Here is a 22,388-nt window from a genome sequence, read left to right as displayed (position 1 = left end):
AAACTTCACACCCTCTTGTATAATTCCAGGTTCTAAACGTCACACCCTCTTGTATAATTCCAGGTTCTAAACGTCACACCCTCTTGTATAATTCCAGGTTCTAAACTTCACACCCTCTTGTATAATTCCAGGTTCTAAACTTCATATGTATAATTCCAGGTTCTAAACATCACACCCTCTTGTATAATTCCAGTTTCTAAACTTCATATCCTCAAGTATAATTCCAGGTTCTAAACTTCATATGTATAATTCCAGATTCTAAACTTCACACCCTCTTGTATAATTCCAGGTTCAAAACTTCATATCCTTGTATAATTCCAGGTTCTAAACCTCACACCCTCTTGTATAATTCCACATTCTAAACTTCATATCCTCAAGTATAATTCCAGGTTCTAAACTTCATATGTATAATTCCAGATTCTAAACTTCACACCCTCTTGTATAATTCCAGGTTCAAAACTTCATATCCTCATGTATAATTCCAGGTTCTAAACTTCATACCCTCTTGTATAATTCCAGGTTCTTCTAAACTTCACACCCTCTTGTATAATTCCAGGTTCAAAACTTCATATCCTCATGTATAATTCCAGGTTCTAAACTTCATATGTATAATTCCAGGTTCTAAACATCACACCCTCATGTATAATTTCAGGTTCTAAACTTCATATGTATAATTCCAGGTTCTAAACATCACACCCTCTTGTATAATTCCAGGTTCTAAACTTCATACCCTCATGTATAATTCCAGGTTCAAAACTTCGTATCCTCATGTATTATTCCAGGTTCTAAACTTCACACCCTCTTGTATAATACCAGGTTTTAAACTTCATACCCTCTTGTATAATTCCAGGTTCTAAACTTCACACCCTCATGTATAATTCCAGGTTCAAAACTTCATATGTATTATTCCAGGTTCTAAACCTCACACCCTCTTGTATAATTTCAGGTTCTAAACTTCATATGTATAATTTCAGGTTCTAAACTTCACACCCTCTTGTATAATTCCAGGTTCTAAACTTCATACCATCATGTATAATTCCAGGTTCAAAACTTCATATCCTCATGTATAATTTCAGGTTCTAAACTTCACACCCTCTTGTATAATTCCAGGTTCTAAACTTCATATTTTTTATTCCAGGTTCTAAACTTCACAACCTCTTGTATAATTCCAGGTTCTAAACTTCATATCCTCAAGTATAATTCCAGGTTATAAACTTCATACCCTCATGTATAATTCCAGGTTCAAAACTTCATATCCTCTTTTATAATTCCAGGTTCTAAATGTCATATGTATTATTCCAAGTTCTAAACTTCACACCCTCTTATATAATTCCCGGTTCTAAACTTCATACCCTCTTGTATAATTCCAGGTTCAAAACTTCACACCCTCATGTATAATTCCAGGTTCTAAACTTGATATGTATAATTCCAGGTTCTAAACTTCATATCCTCATGTATAATTCCAGGTTCTAAACTTCATACCCTCTTGTATAATTCCAGGTCATAGGCTTCTGTAAGATCCGTAATAGAATGTCACCCGAGGCGGGTTCATTCTGTGTATCTCTTTTCCACCCCTTGCACATGTAATTCTTCAGTGTGGTCACAGTATGCCTTCCTGAGCTGGGAATACTGGACAATAGGACACAACAGAGTAACAAGGTGGAGCTGAGCAGGAAGCAGCAACTAAACAATTTAAGAGACTGAGAAAAGTTGAAATGAATGTTTAAATATTGCTCTCATATTCCTGAGACACTCTACTAAATACCTTGCTTTCCTCAGAGAAAATTACATTTACCACGATTCTCTATTGTCTGTCACTCAACCAGTTTTAATCCAGTCCAGTGTTTTCTCATTTGGTCTTATTTCTTAGTTTCCTTTCTTTTTTGAACTAACACTGAAGTACTAGAATGCTGCTACTTCTCTGGCATTGAATGCTATGTGCTTTAGGTTCAGCTTTCCTGGGCTGCACGTCTAGTGCCTATGACATGCAGCAGACTTTCAAAAGCAAAGTTATATGAACAACTGATGAATACTTGTGAGAGCAATCATTCAGATGATACAATGACCTTCTTAAGACTACTGTCAAGGCATGGTCAATTGATCCAACTAGTTGGAAAGTAATCACTGCTGACTAGATGCTCTAGTAAAGTGTGCGTGCTGATGGTGTAATGATCAACGTGTTGCACGTTCATGTTTATTATTTATTTATTTATTTTTGGTTTTTTATATACCGATCTTCTTGCATTGGATGCAAATCAAATCGGTTTACATTGAACAATTAAACTTGCTTGAGAGCATTACATATAACAAAATGTTGTCAAAGAGAGGCGACTACCTGACAAAGCGGGCTCATCAGCAGCTGGAAACTACCCGAGCACACCTGTGGTCGCAATTTCTGTGCACAGACTGGAATTGCACCCATGCGTATCCACAAGAACTCACTACTCAAATCAGTTAATGGGAAAATCCATCATTACATTTCTTCAATAATGTGCTTTTTTGTAAATGAAGACTATTCCTCTTTTTTTTGTTATGGCCATACTGTTTTAAAATCTTCCTCACGTCCTCTTTTCATAACTTCATACTGGGTTCAAGCATCACACAAGTGTTGCCTGCTAGAGATTGGAAGAGTTGCTTTTCTCTGGAGAAAATTCTTGACTCTGTTCACAGGAGCGTGCATAGCACTAATCAGTAGTGTACAACACATCTAGGCTTTGGGGTAACTGAGAAATACGAAACTAAAGTGAATTGCTGCTTTAGCGGTGAAACAGTGACCTCGCACATGGTGGTGGTAAAGCAATGCAGAATAATAGACAGGCCGATACAGAACGGTGTGCTCAGCCGAGCACACCGTTTAGCCCCTGTTTGGCTGCGCGTTTTTGACGTGCTATTATTACCCCTTATACTGTAAGGGGTAATAGTGCGTGGAAAACGCATGGCTAAACCACCCCCCCCCCTTCCCGAAACTAATAGCGCTCATCACATGCAAATGCATGTTGATGAGCCTATTAGTTAGTCACTCAAAATACAGAAAGTAAAATGTGCGGCCAAGCCACACATTTTACTCTCAGAAGTTAACGCCTGCCAAAGGCAGGCGTTGATTTCAGATGGCACTGGGCAAGTAGACAGAAAAGCAGAAAATAATGCTTTTCTGTACACCCTCTGACTTAATATCATAGCGATATTAAGTTGGAGGCCCCAAAAATTAAAAAAACCCCCAACTTATTTAAAAAAAAAAAAAAATCTGCCCGCGGGTTGAAAAACGGACACTCAACTTTGCCAGCATCCATTTTCCGAACCCGTGGCTGTCAGCGGGTTCGACAACCGCTGCCGGTAAAATTAAGCATCGGCTGTCAGACCCGCTTCTGCCGGGCCCTCATTTAAATAAAGAATCGCGGGCCCTCGTTTAAATAAAGAATTGTGCGCCCAGGAGAGGTGCCTGGGCTCACATTGGGAGAGCGGGCGCTCGCCTCAAGAGTGCCGGATCTCCCGCGGACTTTATTGAATTGACCCGAAAGTGGGTGAAATGCAAAAGAAACAATGGTGGAAAGTGTCAGCCAGGAAATCACCAAACGTCTCCTACAACTGACGACTTTCTATTTGCTTTAACTTGCTGTTTATAAAACTCCTCTCTGGTGGGTTATTTGGAGCAGCTCCACATTTTATACGCAACAGTTTAGTGTCATTAGCAAGATGTCCTGACTTCTCTATGAAAACCTATAATCTAGTGTTCCAGCTGTGTGTACTGTCACCCACATTCACCTCTGGTAAGGGGGGGGGGGGGGGGGAGGTAAAATCCAGGCCACTGGTTAAACATAATCCAGTAAAAGATAAGATTACCTGGGAGGGCTAAAGGTTACTAAGATCAAGTTATTACTCAAATGCACTGAAGGATCTGAACTTTGTGCAGACTGTTCCGTCGTCTTTTCCTAACTTCTAAATCCTATTCTGTTCTTAAAAAAAATCTCCCTAAGCATAATACTATCTGCAAAATGAAAACGAGTATGATTTGTCTGTTGCATTTAAGCCCTCATTACCATAGTAGTAAGACATTAACAGGGAATGTGGTACCTATCTCGTACAGCCCTTGGGAAGAACCAGGCCAAAGGATAGTGGTAAGACATTAACAGGGAATGTGGTACCTATCTCGTACAGCCCTTGGGAAGAACCAGGCCAAAGGCTGATTTACGTTGGTCAGGTGCTGTCTGTTGTGCATTACTGCTAATAACACAGGGACTATTTTGTTTCCATATTTTATGTGAAATATATTTTTATTTTCAATAAACATCGAACACAGCAAGCAAAGAATGACATATGATACATAATGTGATCTGTTACATATCATACAACAGTAACTTCTATGAACATAATTTCCCCTCCCCCCCCCCCCGTGCACTGAAAGGGGCTATAGAGAAATCATAACAACAGAGATCTTAAATGAAGATCTGCCAAAATCACCATGAGTGCATCGTGTCAGGTATCTATACGGTTAAGAAATAGACTTTTAGAATCCTGTGGTAAGGTTAGGATAAATGGCATCCAGACTGCGTTGAGAGCTCTCCTAATCCTGATCGATAAGTGATTGCAGGACAGGGTTTCCATCGTTAAAAGGTGAAGTATGGACGAGTGCCAGTATGCCAGAGATGGCCCTTCTGGTTTCCTCCAGACCGTTAGGATAGCTTTACAGGCTAACAAACAAACTTTTGTAATCCAGAGAATGTGCCCTTTTTTTCCTATGAAAGATCGAGGAAATATCCCAAAAAGCGCTACCAGTGGTGAATATGGTATCGTAAAGCCTAGAATATCTGTCACAGAGCGGAAGACTTTCTTCCAGAAAGTTTGTAGCACCTGGCAACCCCAAAGTGAGTGGCCCAGATGTGCCCCCCCCCCCCCCCCCGAACAGCATTTTATACAGTCGTCAGAGGACGCGATCCCTGCCCGGTATGCTTGACGTTGTGAGATGAACATTCTGTAGAAAATTTTATAGCAGGTCTCTCTCAGGAGTGTGGTGCTAGTTATCTGTGCCATAGTGGTAAAAGCGGACTTGAACGCTACAATAAGTATTTGTTGAGCAAGCTCATTTTGCCATTTAAGCCACACAACCTCCTGAGACCAACTTTTATAGGTGGTCTCCAGTTGCGGTAGTAAAAAGAAATAGTATGTTTCTTGGGATTGTCAGGGTCAAACCATTGTCGCAAAAACTGCCACTTGGGGTCCGAAAAATTTAAGTGCCCAAGCGATCTCATATAATGTCATGCTTGAAGATATTGAAAAAAGTCAGTAGAGGAAATGCCATATACCATAGGTTGCAGAGCCCGGGAAAGTCAAGCAAAGTCCCACCCGGGTGGGTCAGTTGAGCTATGCAGGTGAGATTGGACCGCTCCCATGCACGAAATTTGGAGGAGCCAATACCCGCAGGAAAAGCTGGGTTACCACAGAGTGAGAGAAACGGGGAGATGTTTGATGGCAAGGAGGCCTTCTTCATGAGCCAAGTCCACGTCTTTCTCAGTGGCTGTAATAAAAGTCCCGAGCTGATATTTGCAGAAAGGGAAGCGCAGGGCACATGTAGGGCATAGTGTGGAGAAATTGTGACTCGAAGGTAGTATCAGAAAAGAACATAGTATTTAAGAGCCAGTCTCCAATGTGTGCCGCAGGTTAATTGCATCGTTATACATTTTCAAATCTGGAAGACCGAAGCCTCTCATGGATGTCGGTCGCATCAAAACATTCAATGCCAGCCTTGGTCGTTTCCCACGCCAAAGGAATTTAGTCACCACTCTTTGAAATTTGGCAATAGTAGATTGTGTTAGAAGAAGGGGGAGGACCCTGAGGACATACAACCAGCGTGGTAACACAGTCATTTTCAATAAATGTAGGAGTCCAATGAGCGAAAGAGGGAGGTGTAGCCAGGAAGTCAACGAGGAATCCGTTTTTGGTTGCAGTTTAGGCACATTAGCTTCATACAAGTCAGCAGTACATTTCGGTATCCAGACCTCCAAATATTTTATCTGATCCGCTGCCCATTTTAAGGGAAACGCCCCAGTCCATGGGATAGAGTCTACAGGCCCAATCAACATAGCCTCTGATTTGTCAAGGTTTAATTTGAGACCCGCATGTAGGCCATATTCTGAAATTAATTTGAGGGCAGCAGGAAGAGAGTAGGTGGGATTTTGTCAAGTGTAACAAAAGGTCATCTGCAAAAGCTGCTGTTTTAAACGACACATCACCCATCTTTATCCCCTCGATACTCTGGGTCCCAGCCAAAGTACGCAGTAATGGGTCTAAAGAGAGTACAAAAAGAAGGGGAGACAAGGGGCACCCTTGTCTAGTGCCTCGAGACAATGTAAAGTCCTGAGATAATTCCCCATTAAGCCAAATATTCGCCTGCGGTTTAGTGCAGATCGTATTAAGAAATGATACAAAGGGGCCATGAAAACCATAATGACGTAGTGTTTTGAATAGAAAAATCCAGTTCACCCTATCAAAGGCCTTTTTGGCGTTGAAGCTAACAAGGAGCGAGTTCAGCTTCGTCTTTTGTGAAAAGGCTATGGAAGCCAAAACTCTGCGTACATTGGTCACTGCTTGACGTCCGCTAACAAATCCTACCTGAGAGGGAAAGATAAGTTTAGAGATAAAAGATGGCAAATGATCGGCCATAACCTTAGCTAGTGGCTTCAAGTCACAATTAATAAGAGAAATGGGCCTATAAGAGCCCGGGGATTCAGGATTTCGGCCCGGTTTGGGGAGAACTACAATTGTGGCTCTGTTGCCTGCCAGGCCTGAAAGTCCTCGGACACCAAAGTATCAGATGCCCGCTGTATGGGGGCGCTAACCAGATCTGCAAGGATCTTGTAAAACTAGTTCGTGAGACCGTCAGGTCCAGGAGATTTACCTAAAGTGGTAGATTTAATTGCCAGTTCCAATTCAAGTTTCCCCACCGGTGCATTCAAGAATTGTAAATCAGCTTCCTGTACATGAGTGAGCCTTAATTTGGAAAGATAAGTGTGTATGTTGGGACGGCTACACGGATCCGCTGAGTAAAGATGATGGTAGTAATCCGTAAACATTGCGTCAATTTCTTTTGTTATAATTTTCAATTGGCCCTTTGTATCCCGTAAACCTTTAACATAGGACCTATCTTCCCAAGATTTCACCAAACCGGCCATTAATTTTCTCGCCTTATTGCCAAATTGGAAAAGCCGATGTTTATAGTAAAGGAGGCTTTTTTGTGTTTTTTGCTGAATATATTCATGGAGTGTACTTTGGATGGAGTAGATGGTGGTGTTGGAATTTAATTTGTACTTGGCTTTTTGTAATTGTCTTTCTAATCGAATAATGCAGGCTGATAGTTCTTTATTCTTCCTGGCCATGTAAGCTATGACTTCTCCCCTTAAGACAGCCGTCGCAGTATCCCAGTATAGGATGAGGTTCCCCAAATGTTGCTGATTAAAGTGGGCAAATTCTTTCCATTTATCTCTTAGATATGTTTTAAAACCTTCATCGTAATACAATTTAGCCAGGAATCTCCAACGTTTATGACCTCCGTCATCAGTCAGACCCGTGAAGTCTGCCCAGACAGGTGCATGGTTGGATATAGCTAAGGGCCCTAAGTCAGAACCTTTGACTTTGGAGAAATAGTTAGGGTTTACTAGCAGGTAATCTAAACGCGATTGGACCCGTGGGCACATGAGATATGCGTATAATTATTCTCAGATGGGTGAAGCAGCCTCCAAACATCCTTCAAATCTAAATGTTTGCAAAGTAGAGGAAGACCCCTCATAGAATCTGCACGGGAGACTTGTTTTGGGGGCTGCCTGTCCATAGTGGGGTCTATTACTGCATTGAAGTCTCCCCCAGCTATAAGTGGAAGGTGGGAATTTGCTTGAAGGACCTGCAGTACCTTATCATAGAAGGTTTGGGAGTACGTGTTAGGGGCATAAATATACCCCAGAAACATTTTTTTCCCATAGATCTCTATTTCTAAGAACAAATATCTCCCCTCTGGGTCCACTATGGAGCGATGCAAATGAAAGGGGATCATCTTGTGGGAAGAATGGCAACTCCCGCTTTGCTCGAATTGGCAGAGGCGTAAAAAGATTTTCCCACCCATTGTTTAGTTAACTTTTCATGTTCTGAGTCAGTGAGCCTAGTTTCCTGTAACATAGCAATTTGCACTCTATATCTCCGTAGGGCTTGCAGAATTTTGTAACGCTTTGTGACTGAGCCTATACCACATACATTCCATGTACAATATATTACATTTACTTAAAAATAACTAGAGTGGGACTTAATGTTATTGTAGAAAAGTGTTGGGAACAATCAATACACATACAATAACCCAGAGCTTTTCACACGATGTGAATATTTAGCGACGCTGCACCACCAAAAATCTTTAGGCAATGACCTTCATAATAGGCTTCCTCGTTAGGGCTTTCGCCTATTCAACTCGGCCTTATGCATAATCATAGGTCATGATGTTGAAGATATTTTTTTTCAAGAAAGTTTTCTTTTGCAAATTAAAAGTAATAAAGTCAATGACTATTTCAAACTCTGACTGGCATTATTCCATATATGTAATCCATCATTTAAATGGTTAGACTTATCTTGAATTGTTGCACTTTTTCAGTCCAAAACCATGATAGTGTTCACAGTGCTGACCAGACACGGAGCCGTGTTTCGGACTGCTATCACCATCTCCCAGTCCTTCATCAAGGGTAATAGTTCTGCGTCGAAAAAATTCATTAATCAATTTTACTGGTTAATCTAACAAGTTCAACCATGATTTCAGTGGACATAAAGTTATATCAGAGCTGACCGTATCTCAAAAAGTACTTACACAGTTGTCGAACTATTCAAACATGGCGCTTCAGCGTTTTTTACCCATTTCCGGGGAAGCCTCCCGGAACCCTCCATATGGTGGAAAAATGACGTAATATGGCTCCTCCTATCTGTCAAGCTTCCTACGTGATTTACCGTATACCACATTATATAAGAGTATACCATTCTATAGAGGCATTAAGCCCTGCTGGGATCACAGTATTTAATCTAAATATCCACTGTTGTTCTTTTTTATTGAGGACTTTGTTAATATCTCCTCCGTGAGGATGACTCAAAATTTTTTCTAGGATTCTCCAGCGCAATGAATCAAAAGAATGTTGAAACTCTTTACAATGCATAACTACGGGAGCGGTCAATTTTTCCGTAGTGATACAGCTCCGATGTTCTATGAGGCGTGTGCGGATCATCCTTTTAGTTCTACCCACATAACAAAGTCTGCACGGACATTCGATGAGATAGACAACGTGGGTGGACTGACAATCAGTATAATGATGTGCTATATGTTTATACCCTTTAGCATTTATCCAGGTTTCCCCGATGATGGCTTGCTTACAAACTGAGCAACCAGTGCACGGCCAGGTGCCGTATGGCAACACATCTTCAATTGGTTCCTGCAAAAATGAATGCATTACCATATCTCCAATATTGCGTCCTCTGCTGTACGCAATGATAGGATGCTCTTCAAACAAAGCATTATGGGGGCGAAGAACAGCCCAATGTTGTTTAATTGAACGTGCAATGGATCCAGACCTGTCAGAGAAAGGAATCGTACAAACTAGTGGCGATTGGTTATCACTCTGTTTATCCAATAATAACCAGCATCGTTGGGCATTTGTAGCTCTTTTCCATGCTGTCTTAATATATCGAATAGGATAACCTCGTTGTAAAAGTCTTTTGGCCAAAAGTTCTGCTTGTAACTGAAACTGCCCTATAGTACTGCAGATTCGCTTCAACCGCAGGAACTGGCCAATCGGCAGATTTTTTTAACAGGTGGTGAGGGTGAAAGCTGGAAAAATGCAGCAGGGTATTACGTTCACAAGATTTACGATACAGGGTGGTGGTCATTGCCTAAAGATTTTTGGTGGTGCAGCGTCGCTAAATATTCACATCGTGTGAAAAGCTCTGGGTTATTGTATGTGCAATATATTACATTTACCATCATTGTATGTATGGAAAGATAGAATCTACAGACATTCTGGTATTCCATATCAGATGAGTGATGGTCCCTCAGCTTAGACTGTCACCCACAAGAATGACATTCATGGCGATTAGAACTTTGTTACATCTGTAATCATAATTCTTGAAAAACAAGTGAATATGAACCCCAGTCCCCTTCAGTGCAAACCCCGCTATATATCCCCCCTGAAGATGGAGGAAGCCACAACAGATAAACCAAAGGACAAGCTTTGTGGCCACCATCGCACCTATTTAGTAGCACGGGATCCCTAGAGCTGTGAGGACCCCCCCCTCTCAGAGAAAAATCTAACAATCAAAGAAACATACCCAACAGTGATCTATAATTTAAAGACCTGTGTGAAGCATCTCTCAGTTTAAAAAAAAAACGTGGTGTCTAATAAGTGGTAAAACAGATAGAGCGATGTCAGTCCAGTTATCCCGTGTGTAGCCCTTGGATGAAGGCATTTGCCGCTGAAGCCTCCGTGAAAACATGGGTTTGCCCATTGTATGTGAGGCGAAGCTTGGCCGGAAAAAGCAACGTGGCCCGAATTTTTAGGTTCGCGAGCTGTGAGCACGCTGGGGCAAAGGTCTTCCTTTGCGCTGTCACTGATGCGGAGTAGTCCTGGAACAAAAGCACTGTGGTCCCTTCATAGTTCAGCTCCGGTGCTTGGCGGTAAGCCCGCAGGATTTGTACTTTGTGTGCAAAGTTAAGGACCTTGAATATAACTACTCTGGGCCTATTTTCCAGTCTATGAGCCCGCTGTATGTACAGAGAGTCTGTGCAAGCCATGTTTCCAGCCGATTGCCTAGTTCAGATTCTGGGATCCCTATAAGCCTTAAATTGTTTCGGCGTGACCTATTTTCCAGGTCGTCAAGCTTGCTTTGTAGCGCCATCTGGGAATCCCTCAGGCCCTGTACCTCCCGCTCTTGTGACTCCATTTTGTCGTCTGCTTCAGAGATCCGATGTTCTGCAGCCTGTAACTGCGATTGTATAGCAGAAAGCTGCGAGCTGACGCCGGTTATTTGAGAAGAGAGCTGTACAAACCTTCCTTCTAGGGCAGCTATAACCATGGCTGCAATGTCGGAACCCACAGGATCGAGGGGGCTCAGTCATCGGATGCGAATCTGCAGCGTCGGCCATTTTGACATCGGGCCCCCTTTGCCTTCTCCTTCTTACTAGCTTTCGCCGTCATGCCGAGAGTAACACTGCTCGCTGAGAGCCGATGCCGTTCCCGACAGTGTTGGCCTGCCTGCTCGGGCAAATAGACTGCGAGTAAAGCCGGAGGAACGCTCTTTAAATTTCGGAGGGGGGGGGGTCCCCGGAGAGATCAGCAATGCGTCCGATCACTCACGCAGCATCACGTGATCCCTTGTTTCAATATTTTAATCCTGTTGATTCTGGAGACTTGTAATGTCACATTGCAGTGCTTTTACCTGGATATTTTAACTTGGATATAACTTCACAATAGCTTGCTTGCTAACTTTAGCTGGATAAATCGACACAGGTGGTCAACAGAATGCTGATGATCAGGCGCTGTACTGCGTAAAACCGGATAAAGTCCTTGTTAGCCAGATGAACGTATCCAACTAACTATGAATGTTGGAGTTAGCCGGAAGACTGATCCAGCTAACTTTTATCCGTCTGTACAGTTAGCCAGATAAATCAGAGCCATTCAGAGCGGCGGAAAACATAAAACCTGCCCTTTGTCCGGCTAAATTCTAAACTTAGTTAGACAAACTGAACATTGACCTTTGAAATGTTTATCAGCAAATCGCAATGCAGTGTTCATCCCATGATGCTACAAGCCAGGGACAAGGTCACAAATGGGTCAGGTTTGCCTGTGCCCCCTGTTGTTTTGCTTGGGCCTTCACCCTTGCAAGTACCTTCTCCCCGTTCTCTGAAGTTCTGGCTGCAGCCGGTTTGACGGTGCCAGAGCAGTTGCGCAAGAGGTGGACCTGTTCTGCGCTGCTGCTGTCACCAGGAAGAGCCCGTGAGCAGGAAGCATGGCAGGCCGGGAGACCTGCAGAAAAGTCACCGCCTCCTCTGCACGGGAGCTGCCGGGAGAAAATGGCTCCCTGAAGGGTCTCAGTGTTTGCTCACCGTTAGGGGATATGTTTCATCTCATTTTAAAAACAAAGCCAAAGAAAATGAATGTCATTTTAAGCCAGTCACTTGCCCCCACCCCCCCACCTCGGGAACTGTGGCCAGCTCTACTGCGCCTCTTAACCTATCGGCTGTGGGTCTTCAGGGACAGAATTGTTCCCCCGGTCGCTCCTGCCCTGCTACTGCCATTTTCCAAAATAGTGCTGGCTGGCCCGAGATTGGTACCATTTTGAATTCTGCCAAGCAGTGACACCGGCCTCATGCTAGCCAGCCTTGGCAGTGCAGGCGCGACCTGCTCCATGATGGCCCACTGCAGATGGATTAATAGGCAAGGTGGGGGCTGACCATCAGCCTCTGGTGGTGGTGGGGGAGGGGCTTTTTTAAATTTAGAAGGTGCAGGGATTTTTTTGTTTTTTTGACGGGAGGTGTCCAGACTAACAGTTTCTCTTTTTTTTCTTTTCCATTTCTTTTCTTTTCTATTTTGTTTGTTTCATTTTGCTTTATCCACCCGTTTGGTCACTTTAAGATCATCAGATCCCACTTTTCTGTCATCCTTGGAAGATGTTTACCCCAATACTGTACCTCTCCCATTGGGATTTTGCAGTCTAAATGTATAACTTATTTTACTTAAAAATGTATAGACTGCATCAAAAGCAAAACTATCAGTGGTTTACATCCAGAAAAATGTAAAAACAAACCAACATTAAACAATCAATCCTCTTCGCTGCTAAACCCTTTACCCCTACAGTCCCACCCGCTCAAGAGCTAGGGACCAGGAAAGCCTTATTCCGGAATTTTTGATATTTCAGTTCTGATTGCACTGCAATTGGTAATATATTCCTTAATTGTGGAACAACGCTAGTATAAACTCTTTACAGAAAAACGCTGCAACTGAAATCCATATCTCACTGAAGACAATTGAAAACCCTACGAGGAATGCAAGGCCCGACCTGGAACATACCATTCCAATTTATCATACAAATACTTTGAACCATTACTCCGCAAAAAGTGGAAAAAAAATTGTTAGTACTTTAAACTTCATTTGCTCTATCACTGGTAGCCAATGGAGGTAAACTAATCAATAAATTAAATTATAATAAATTAAAATTATTACTAATAAATTAAAAAAGAACTCAAAAATTGGCTACTCACAGTCATACAATGACTGCTCACCCATTGACAGCAGAACTTAAACCTTTTATCATATCCACTTCTCATTCCTTTTCTTGCTGCAACCCCCTCCTTCTAACTTGCCCCAATTCGCAGAAACCTTTTTCTCAATTACGATATCAACTGTCTACTTCAAGATATGCATACAGTCATATCTAATGTTCATTGTATTTATTGAATTTTATTAAGTTATTGTTTTTGATTCAATTTCTGTCATACTGTTATGAATTTAAATGTAACTGGTTGTTATTATGTAAACCGGAGTGAAGGCAATGTCAGCTATACCTCGGTATATAAACAAATGCTAAATAAATTAAAAAAAAAAAAATGGAGCAGCACTCGTTTCTACTCTTACCACAAATTAACCTAGCTGCACTATTTTAAATAAGTTGAAGCTTCTTGATCACAGCAATCGGCAACAAAATATTACAGTGCTCTGCATTTTTTTAGCATTAAATCTTAGTTGCCAGATCCTAGACCAGTCTGAGGTTCCACTATTTTCCACACCTTTCCACTGTCTACTCGGTTGCAGATACTGGTATCATCGTAAAAAAAAAAAGAGAGAAACCGTTCCTGAAAATCCTTCTGCAATGTTGCTTACAAAAATGTTGAAAAGTACAGGGCCAAGGACCGATCCCTGACGCACACAGCTAGTAATGCCCCTCTCCTCAGAGTGAATTCCATTTATCACTACCCTTTGTCGCCTCACACTCAACCAGTTTTTAACCCAAACACTCTAAGGCCCAAACTGAGGGAGCTCAATTTATTTACAAGTCACCTGTGTTGAACTGTATCAAAGACCTTACTGAAATCCAAGTACACTACATCTAGCGCTCTCCCTTGATCTAACTCTGTGGACATCCAAATAAATGAATCACATTCATCTAACAAGGATTACTTCTGATAAAGCCATGCTGCCTCTGATCTTACTACCCATTGGAATCCAAAATGACAGCGATTCCATTAATTTGTTCACCACAGAGGTCAGACTTACTGGCCTGTAGTTCCCAGCCTCCTCCTTCCACCATTCATTGGTTTCTGATGCATATCAAGTCAAACATATGAAACAGTCATGTAACAAATAAGACTTGTGTTTTACACATTTTCAAAGGTGTTTGATTGTATTGTTTGTTTATTTGTGTGTTTAATTTGTTTTATGTGTTTTATGAATGCATTTCTTGTTATCAGCTTTGAATTTCAGATCAAGTGGGCTGTAAGTACAATAAATAAAAGTATTTGTCTGATTAAATTTTCTTTATTTAAGGTCTGAATGCTGCTGTCCAGGAAGTGCTGCCGAGCCTGAAAGAAGAAAACGTGAAAATCTTTTATCTAAGCAGAGAGTCCCCCACAGATGGGATTGAGAGCTTAAATGACAAAACAGACGTGTCTTCAGATGACCCTATCTCTGAATCTTTCAGATCAAATGTTAAAGCCAACAGCATAGCCCTGTATATCTACACTTCTGGAACTACAGGTAAAAAGGGCATTGTCTGGAGCATGTGAATGATCTGTATTAACTGTGGGAGGATTTGCCTGTTTGAATGAGGTCTTCCTTTCCTCACTAGTGTTAAATACCCGGCATTGCAGCTTTTAGAGCTCACCTCTTTTCAATGAGCATGTCCTACTTTACACAATATGAAAATGAAATGTTCTTGACCAATCGGAGTAGAAAGGTTTGGTGGTAGTATTGCTCGCTGAGAATTTGTATGAGCAGCATCAAGCATGCGCTGAACCTTGCGTCATCACTACCTGAACAGTGGTTTTAAGGCAACATGTGTGGAATGGGAGAGTTTTCCAGTGCCACAGCTAATAGTAAAAAGGCGGTGGCCACTTTTCACAGGTTTGCAAGGTCTTTTATATGTAGGTCACAAGTTCCTAACTGACTCAGGCTAATAGTAAGAGAAAGTCATGACCATCTCAAAGCTGTTTCACGGTATAGGAGACATAATTTGTTGGTCTCAGTCCACTTCCCCATGGACAGGTGTCTATGGTACGTCAGAAAAATTGGCCGAACAGTTTGGCAGTAATTGGAATCCTTGTTGGCAATCTTGGCCAAGGCCAAAGGTAGCACGGGAAGGCAACTGAATTGTCCTCTCACACCTTGGGCTGGTCCTTCCAAGGACTAAGGCGCATCGGCAGAGCTGTGTGGGGAAACTTGTGACCTGTGGGTAAATGAAAGGGTTTAATTTCCAGTGTTGCCTTTCCGAAACAAGCACTAGCATTCTTTAGAAACATTTAGTTAACAAAAGATGGTGGCAAACTGCCAAAAAAGGAGAAACTGTGATAGCTGCAGGGCAGAATAAGGGAATTGTGTGAAAGGTAACAGCACCAAAATACATTTCCAAGGAATACAACAAGAAACTGAACTTAAATTTGGATTTTGCCCTATTTAACTTGGAAAAATGAATGCGTACTAAAGAGGCATAAATCTGAACTGTTGCTGGTATCCCTGTTAATGCTCAGCTGAGAGCTACCTCCCTTCTTAAAACAATCTTTGGTACGGTTCTACATATTACATTTTTCCTTAGCAGATATGCCATCAGATATTTTTATGACCTGACCCACATTAATTAATTTATTTAAAACATGTATATGCCACATCATGTAAAATTCTGAGCGTCTCACAATAAAATATACATAATGATTACAACTCGCAATATGCATAGTTGCCACAACAAGCAATGGCATACGTAGTAAAACCAATAATAAAATAAACCATGATCGAAGGCTAACATAAAATAAACTTAAAATAATAAAACAGCTGACTTCTGCTCTCACTGTGAAAGTAAACTAGTTTTAAAAAATGCCAATTTGGACAAGCTCCTAGCCTGAGGATAGGCAGCTCCAGTCTTTGAGTCCCACAAGCTGGTCGGGTTTTTAAGATATCCACACTGAATGTTCATGAGTTGCATTTGCATGCACCCTTCTCCACTGCATGCAACTACATCATGCATATTTATCGTGGATATCCTGGAAACTTGACCAACTTGCAGCACTCAGACTGAAGCTGTCTATCCCCATCCTAGTCCATCAAAACCTACCCCAAGCATGCTCAGTCACTACTATTTATTTACTTCCAGATTTTTATTCCAACATTCCAATCAGGAGTGTCCTTGGTGGTTTACAGATGTCAATAAACTATTTAATAGAATATTAGATCATAAGTGCTAGAAGTGGAACTGTTGTGGCACAAACCTACATTTGTGGCATCTGAGGTTTATCCCTAGCCTGCAGCCATCTCTAATCAGCCATCGCAGCCTCAGTCCAACAGAGGAGGCTACAAACCCAGTACTTGTGTACCCTGTATCGTGCTTGTAGGGAGAGGTGTAAATGGCCAGCTGCTTGAGCATTTAATTTGCTGTATATTCAATGTGAGCAGAACAGGCTGCTTTATGTATTTCTCACAGGTCTTCCAAAGGCTGCAGTGGTAAATCACAAACGTCTGTTTCTTGGATGTGGTCTACTTGTGGTGAGCGGTGTCACCTCAGAAGATGTTATCTATATTCCTCTTCCACTGTATCACAGTGCTGCCCTTATGATTGGAGTCCATGGATGTATTAACCAAGGTATGTTTCCTCAGAACGTATCTACAGAGTTTACATCCATAACAACTACACCGTCTCAGTAGGCCTCGCCGTTCTGCAGTGAATCGTGGCGCTGGACCTTTGCATTCCTCCTGCCGGTGAAGAGGGGGACACTTCAGTACAGACTGTGGATGGGATGGGGTCCAGGCTAATCGGCTGGCCTCTTCGGGTGGTGTGGGTGGGTGTGGGTGAGTGAAGGGAGTCGTTGGGGAGAGGGACTAATCTTTCTAAGGCAATCGGATGGGAGGGAGGAGGATTAGGGTAGGGTTCTGGTGACACCTCTGGCAGTCAGGTGAGGGAAGGGGCACCTTTGTTAAAGAATCTACCCGCCTATCATAAGGAGTTAGCTGGGTATATCCTTGGGAGAGGAATGGGTAACGTTTGAGTAAACTGCTTAGCAGCCAGTTGGCTAAAATAATTTTGGACAAATTTGTCACCACAGCCTAGACCTCTATGTTATGGCTGAAAATTTGCTTTAAAAACAGATATCTGTCTCGGGCCATTCTGCATTTGGGCAAGGGTGTACCTCAGAGTGGCCGGGCGCTTTGAACCTAATGGTTCTCCTGCCTGCAGCAACTGCTGATCCCCCGCGGGCTGGGCCCTTGGGTGCGGGCAGCTGCCAGAACTTGCCAGGCCAAGCAGGCACCAGGAAGGAGCCGAATACCGGGACCGGAACAGGCCAGGCAACAGTAGAATCACAGAGCGAACTCTATGAGGGCTGTCAGACTAGGGCTCCGTGTATCCAGCCCTCAGTTTGGGACACATCCAATGCTGGTCCAATAGGGAAGCCTCTGGAAGCAGGGCTCCCAACTTCCGTTTACCTTGGTTGTTCCTTGCTGAGCCTCCGCTGCAGGATCCCCTGGCTTTGAATACCTGGGGGTGCGGGTTCAATCCCTGTGGCCTCTCACCATATTTTAGCTGCTCAGCAGCTTTTTGAAAGTTGCCTCAGAATTTTTGGCAGAGAATATTTAAAATAGGTGTTTCTGTTTCCAGTGATTGCATTTTTATACTGCCATTCCTATTTTCAATTACTTTTTACAAGTAGGTTTTTGTTATTGGCAGAGAAGTTAAATGCAGCTTTCCAGCAGAAGTTTATTTGAATGTAGCATGACTGCATTTTATAATTGGATTTTTTTTAGCTGGTTATTTACATTTGTACAAGAAAAGGAGCCATGAAAAATCTGGAGAGCTGTTGATGGTCAGGAGCAGTCACTGCCTCAGAAACATTTCCTGAGTGCCAGCTTATTGCTGTGCACTCAGTTTTAATCCCGAAAGACACAATTTAGAAGCAACCACTGTGTGCATCTGTAATGAACAAGCAGGGTACAGGGAATATTCTGAGAGGCCCAAGCAATGGGACCACATAGAGCCAGAACCGCATCACCCAAAACTGATTTATGGAGAAAATATTTTTTTATTGGACCTTTCTGTAACACTCCATTTTCCCTAACCGGTATGTTGTTCAGGATATCTGTAATAAATATGTTTAATTAAGCTTACAGATATGTAAATATCCACAGTACCTGAATGTAATCTGCTTTGAAGTGCCACAGAGCAGAATATAAATAAAATGAATGAATGAATAAATAAATAAATAAATAAATACATTGCTTTTCTGAAGGTGTGGGATACCCTAGGAAGTGTACAACAAAATAAAAAATGCACATAAAACCAGATATTCAGAATAAATACATAAAAGCAGACAAAAAAACAGGACTAAAAAGATACCTACAAGTGTAAAGTATGCCATAATAAAAAGAAGCAGTGCATGCAAACTTCTCTTATGCAATTCATTGTGACTATCTTGAAAACCAGACTGGTTAGATGTGCTGTGCTAGGACTGGGAAAGCAAACACTGCTGTAACAGAATGCATTTAAAGGGAGACCCCATCTGTCCGTCCCTCTGTCTGAATGTAAAGTCAAATAGTGCGCGAGTACTATTCTGCTCTCTCAAAGACCACAGGTGCAGCCTCTGCGTACTCCAGAATGGAGGGTACCCTTCCCAGACTTAGTGTTATTTTCTCCTGGGAAGCCCACGTGTCATATGTGTAGTAAGCATCTTTTCCATACATAAACTAGGAGAAACACCTTAGAAGAAGAGGTCCCAGGGCCTTATTTAAAAGGCCTTGTTTCATTCTGTGCCTATGGAAAAAAAAAAAAACCCTTCACTGAAAAAACCACATGGGGCAGATTTTCAAAGGGGTACGCGCCAAACCACCGAAAAGCTGCCCCTTCCACCCCCTACGTGCGCCGAGCAAGCCCCGGGACGTGTGTAAGTCCCGGGGCTTTCCTGGGGGGGCGTGTCACGGTTGGCGCGTCATCGGGGGCGTTCCAGGGGCGGGGCCATGGGCGTGGTTCTGGCCCGGGGCGTTCCGGGAGCGTGGCTGAGGCCTCCGAAACTGCTCCCGGGCCGGGGAATGGCGCGCCGGCAGCCGGCCTACACCCGCAAGTTACGCCTGCCTTGGGCAGGAGAGGGGGTTAGTTTATTTAAATTCGGGGGAGGGGGCGGCATGTGGACCCCACCTCAGGCGGCACATTGCCTTGAGCCGCCTCTGTCTCTAACTGGTTTCCCCCCTCTTTAAAAAAAAATCCCTTTTGAGGTTGGTTGGAGGGTTCCTGGTCCTCAGCCTATTCCTCTCATTATCATCATCGCAACTTGATGAGAGGGCAGGGTGACAATCATTGATCAAACATTTATTCTTCTCTCTGTAAGAATAGCCTTCCTTCTTCCATTGCCATGTTTACCTTTAGATGCCAGTGACAGGATGGTATTCATAAAGTTCAGTAGAGGTTAGAGACTTTTGTGCTTTAATGTCTGTACACCCTAGAATGGACACACACTCATAGCAGACCAGTCAGTTACTTTTGTCACAAATAGAACAGCACACAAGCAAGGGAAGTGAACTGATGATGCTTGCTGAGTTATGTACGCTAACAAAAACAAGTAGTCCAACTAAATGCAAGAGTCTCACACCCACACAAGAATTATACACTACACAGTCACACTATTTCAGATACAGAGAGAAAGCTGGAAGGTGCCTTTAATTCACTGTAGTGTGCGAACTGGGAGGCTGCAAGGAACAGACAGTCTCTGTATCTTTCCTACAGCTACTGGCATAGCATCACTGCACTGGTTGTCTTACTGTGATGATGAACATTGCAACCCTCTCACAGAGACTTACTCCTGGTTCCAGGTCGTAGAGACCCCCAAACCATAGCTATACACAGTGTCAGTGATTATAAACCGGGGTCAGTACTCGGGACGGTTTCCTGAGTACTGAGCAACTTGTGTAGGCTTATACCTGTAGGGGGAAATAACCTGAACTTTGGAAGGATGGGAAAGACATTTTTTAAATAAATAAATAAACCTGTCAGTCCCACTTCTTTAGACTGAGGTACTCAGGACTGTGGTTGGGCCTGTGCTCTAGGCCCTTGGGGAAAGAAGCAGAGTGAAAAGTACCAGCTTCCTCTCTTCTTTCCTCGAGTACTGCGTTCAGTACTGGAGCCCATATCTCAGAAAGGATAGAGACAGGATGGAGGCGGTCCAGAGAAGATTGACCAAAATGGTATGGGGACAGCATCGGAAGACTAATGAGGAGAGGCTGAAGGATCTGAATATGGATACCCTGAAAGAGAAGAGGTGCAGGGGAGAGATGATACAGACCTTCAGATACCTGAAAGGTGTTAATGATGCACAATCATCAAACCTTTTTCCATTTGAAGGAAATCAGTAGAATTACGGGCCATGAAATGAAACTTCAGGGAGGACGACTGAGAACCAAAATCAGGAAATACTTCTTCACAGAGAGAATGGAGAATGCTCTTCCAGAGGATGTGGTGAAGACAAAAACAGTGAAAGAATTAAAAGGGGTGTGGGATAAACACTGTGGATCCCTAAAGACTAGAGGAGTGAAATGAAGGAAAGAGTCCATGGGAGTAACTTGCTGGTGCGGTGGTTACTACCCTTAACCAATAAGCCTTCATACTATTGATGCAACTCCAACATTGCTCGCTGCTTCAACGGCAGAGGGAAAAGGAGAATTGGTTTCAGACAGCAACCAATAGGGGCCCAGACATTTATGGTCTGGGGAACAAATAAGCATGGGGGTAACTTGCTGATGTGGCTGTTACTGCTATTACAAATGGTATAGTGCTAAGAGTTCATGGATCCTTATACTGGATTAGTCAAGAAAATGAAGCAAAAAAAAAGATGATTAAATTAAACGTTTCCACCTTTATTCGTGAGTAGTTGAAAGAAGGTTCTAACTTTCTGTTCCAACGTAATTTCTGGAAATCAATTTTAATGTTAATCAGCTGTGACAGCTCATTACGAATTTTCATGCATTATGATGATTTTGTTGAGTTAATAGTGACACAAGCACATGCATTATCATTAACGCACGTTAAAACTGTTTAGCACTGGTTAATGTATTTCGGTAAATAGGTCCCTGGGAGATGCAGCATAGATGACTCAATCTGGGTAGTAGAAAGGAGAGTAAATCTATACAGTGCTAGGAGAAAGGACTTCAAGTCTTTCTGGTTTATAAGAGCCCACATTTCTTTTTCTTGAATTCTCTTCATTAATACAGTTTTTGGAGGCACAATTCTCTTACACTGTTGTGGCTCTTCAGAGCCCCTCCCTCGCCTGATTTATCCTGATCTCATGCAGCATCTCGCCACTTCAAAGCAGAAAAGAATGGAACGTGACAAGAGTCCTTTCAAAGTTACACTTCAGAGCCTGCATTTGATGCTCCCAACTACATGAATTAAGCCGTTGGGCAACTTTTGATGGAATATTATTTTTATATTTGAATTTCATTTATTGTCAGGTGAACAGCGTTTCTGCAATAGGCAACTGTTGTGTTGAGTAAAACTGGTGTAGATTTAAACCAGGAATATATGCACACAACCTGCCTACATTTTAAGCATGTATATTCTGAGTAATAATTACCAAGTCTATCTACATGGTATCAAATCAATAAGCACATGAAATATAATCCCACATAATTAAATAGCATATAAATGCTGCATTAGTCAACAAATAATTCACCTTGTACTGTGTGATTTTTTTTTGGGGTGGGGGGAGGGGCATGGAACATTATCTTTTAGTGATCTGCAAAAAAATGTAAATATTCCCATAGAATATTGCAATTGTGCCCTAAGAATTGAGCTTGATGTCTTTTGGGACAATTTCCCTTTCATATATTTATGGTACAATCCTACAAGCCTGTAAACCAGAAGTGGCAGATTTTGCCAATACAATTTACCAAAGTAGGTTTTGTGAAGGTTTAATCTGTCCTAATTACATTTTTCCTATTACCATTAGGTGCCACTTGTGTTTTGCGTCAGAAGTTTTCAGCCAGTCAGTTTTGGGATGACTGCAGGAAATACAATGTGACTGTCATACAATACATCGGAGAGGTGCTTCGATACTTATGTAATATCCCAAAGGTATTTTTATTCCGGTGCAAAATCTTATGGGCTTTTTTTTTTTTTTTATGAAAATAACTGGCATA

The 22,388-nt window shown here is 42.3% G+C and overlaps 1 protein-coding gene across 1 annotated transcript in view; it reads left to right on the top strand.

Moving 5' to 3' along the window:
* SLC27A2 (solute carrier family 27 member 2) overlaps positions 1 to 22,388 on the top strand; it is a 70,070-nt gene that overhangs the window by 6,037 nt on the left and 41,645 nt on the right. The window contains exons 2-4 of the mRNA XM_029575078.1: positions 14,553 to 14,762; positions 16,696 to 16,854; positions 22,199 to 22,323. Of these exons, the coding sequence (XP_029430938.1) occupies positions 14,553 to 14,762; positions 16,696 to 16,854; positions 22,199 to 22,323 (494 nt within the window). The remainder of the gene's footprint in view (positions 1 to 14,552; positions 14,763 to 16,695; positions 16,855 to 22,198; positions 22,324 to 22,388) is intronic.

The sequence above is a fragment of the Rhinatrema bivittatum genome, chromosome 13, assembly GCF_901001135.1.
Source record: "Rhinatrema bivittatum chromosome 13, aRhiBiv1.1, whole genome shotgun sequence".
NCBI classification, from domain to species: Eukaryota; Metazoa; Chordata; class Amphibia; order Gymnophiona; family Rhinatrematidae; genus Rhinatrema; species Rhinatrema bivittatum.
The sequence above is the reverse complement of the archived record's forward strand: the minus strand, read 5'-3'. Positions and strand labels throughout refer to the sequence as shown.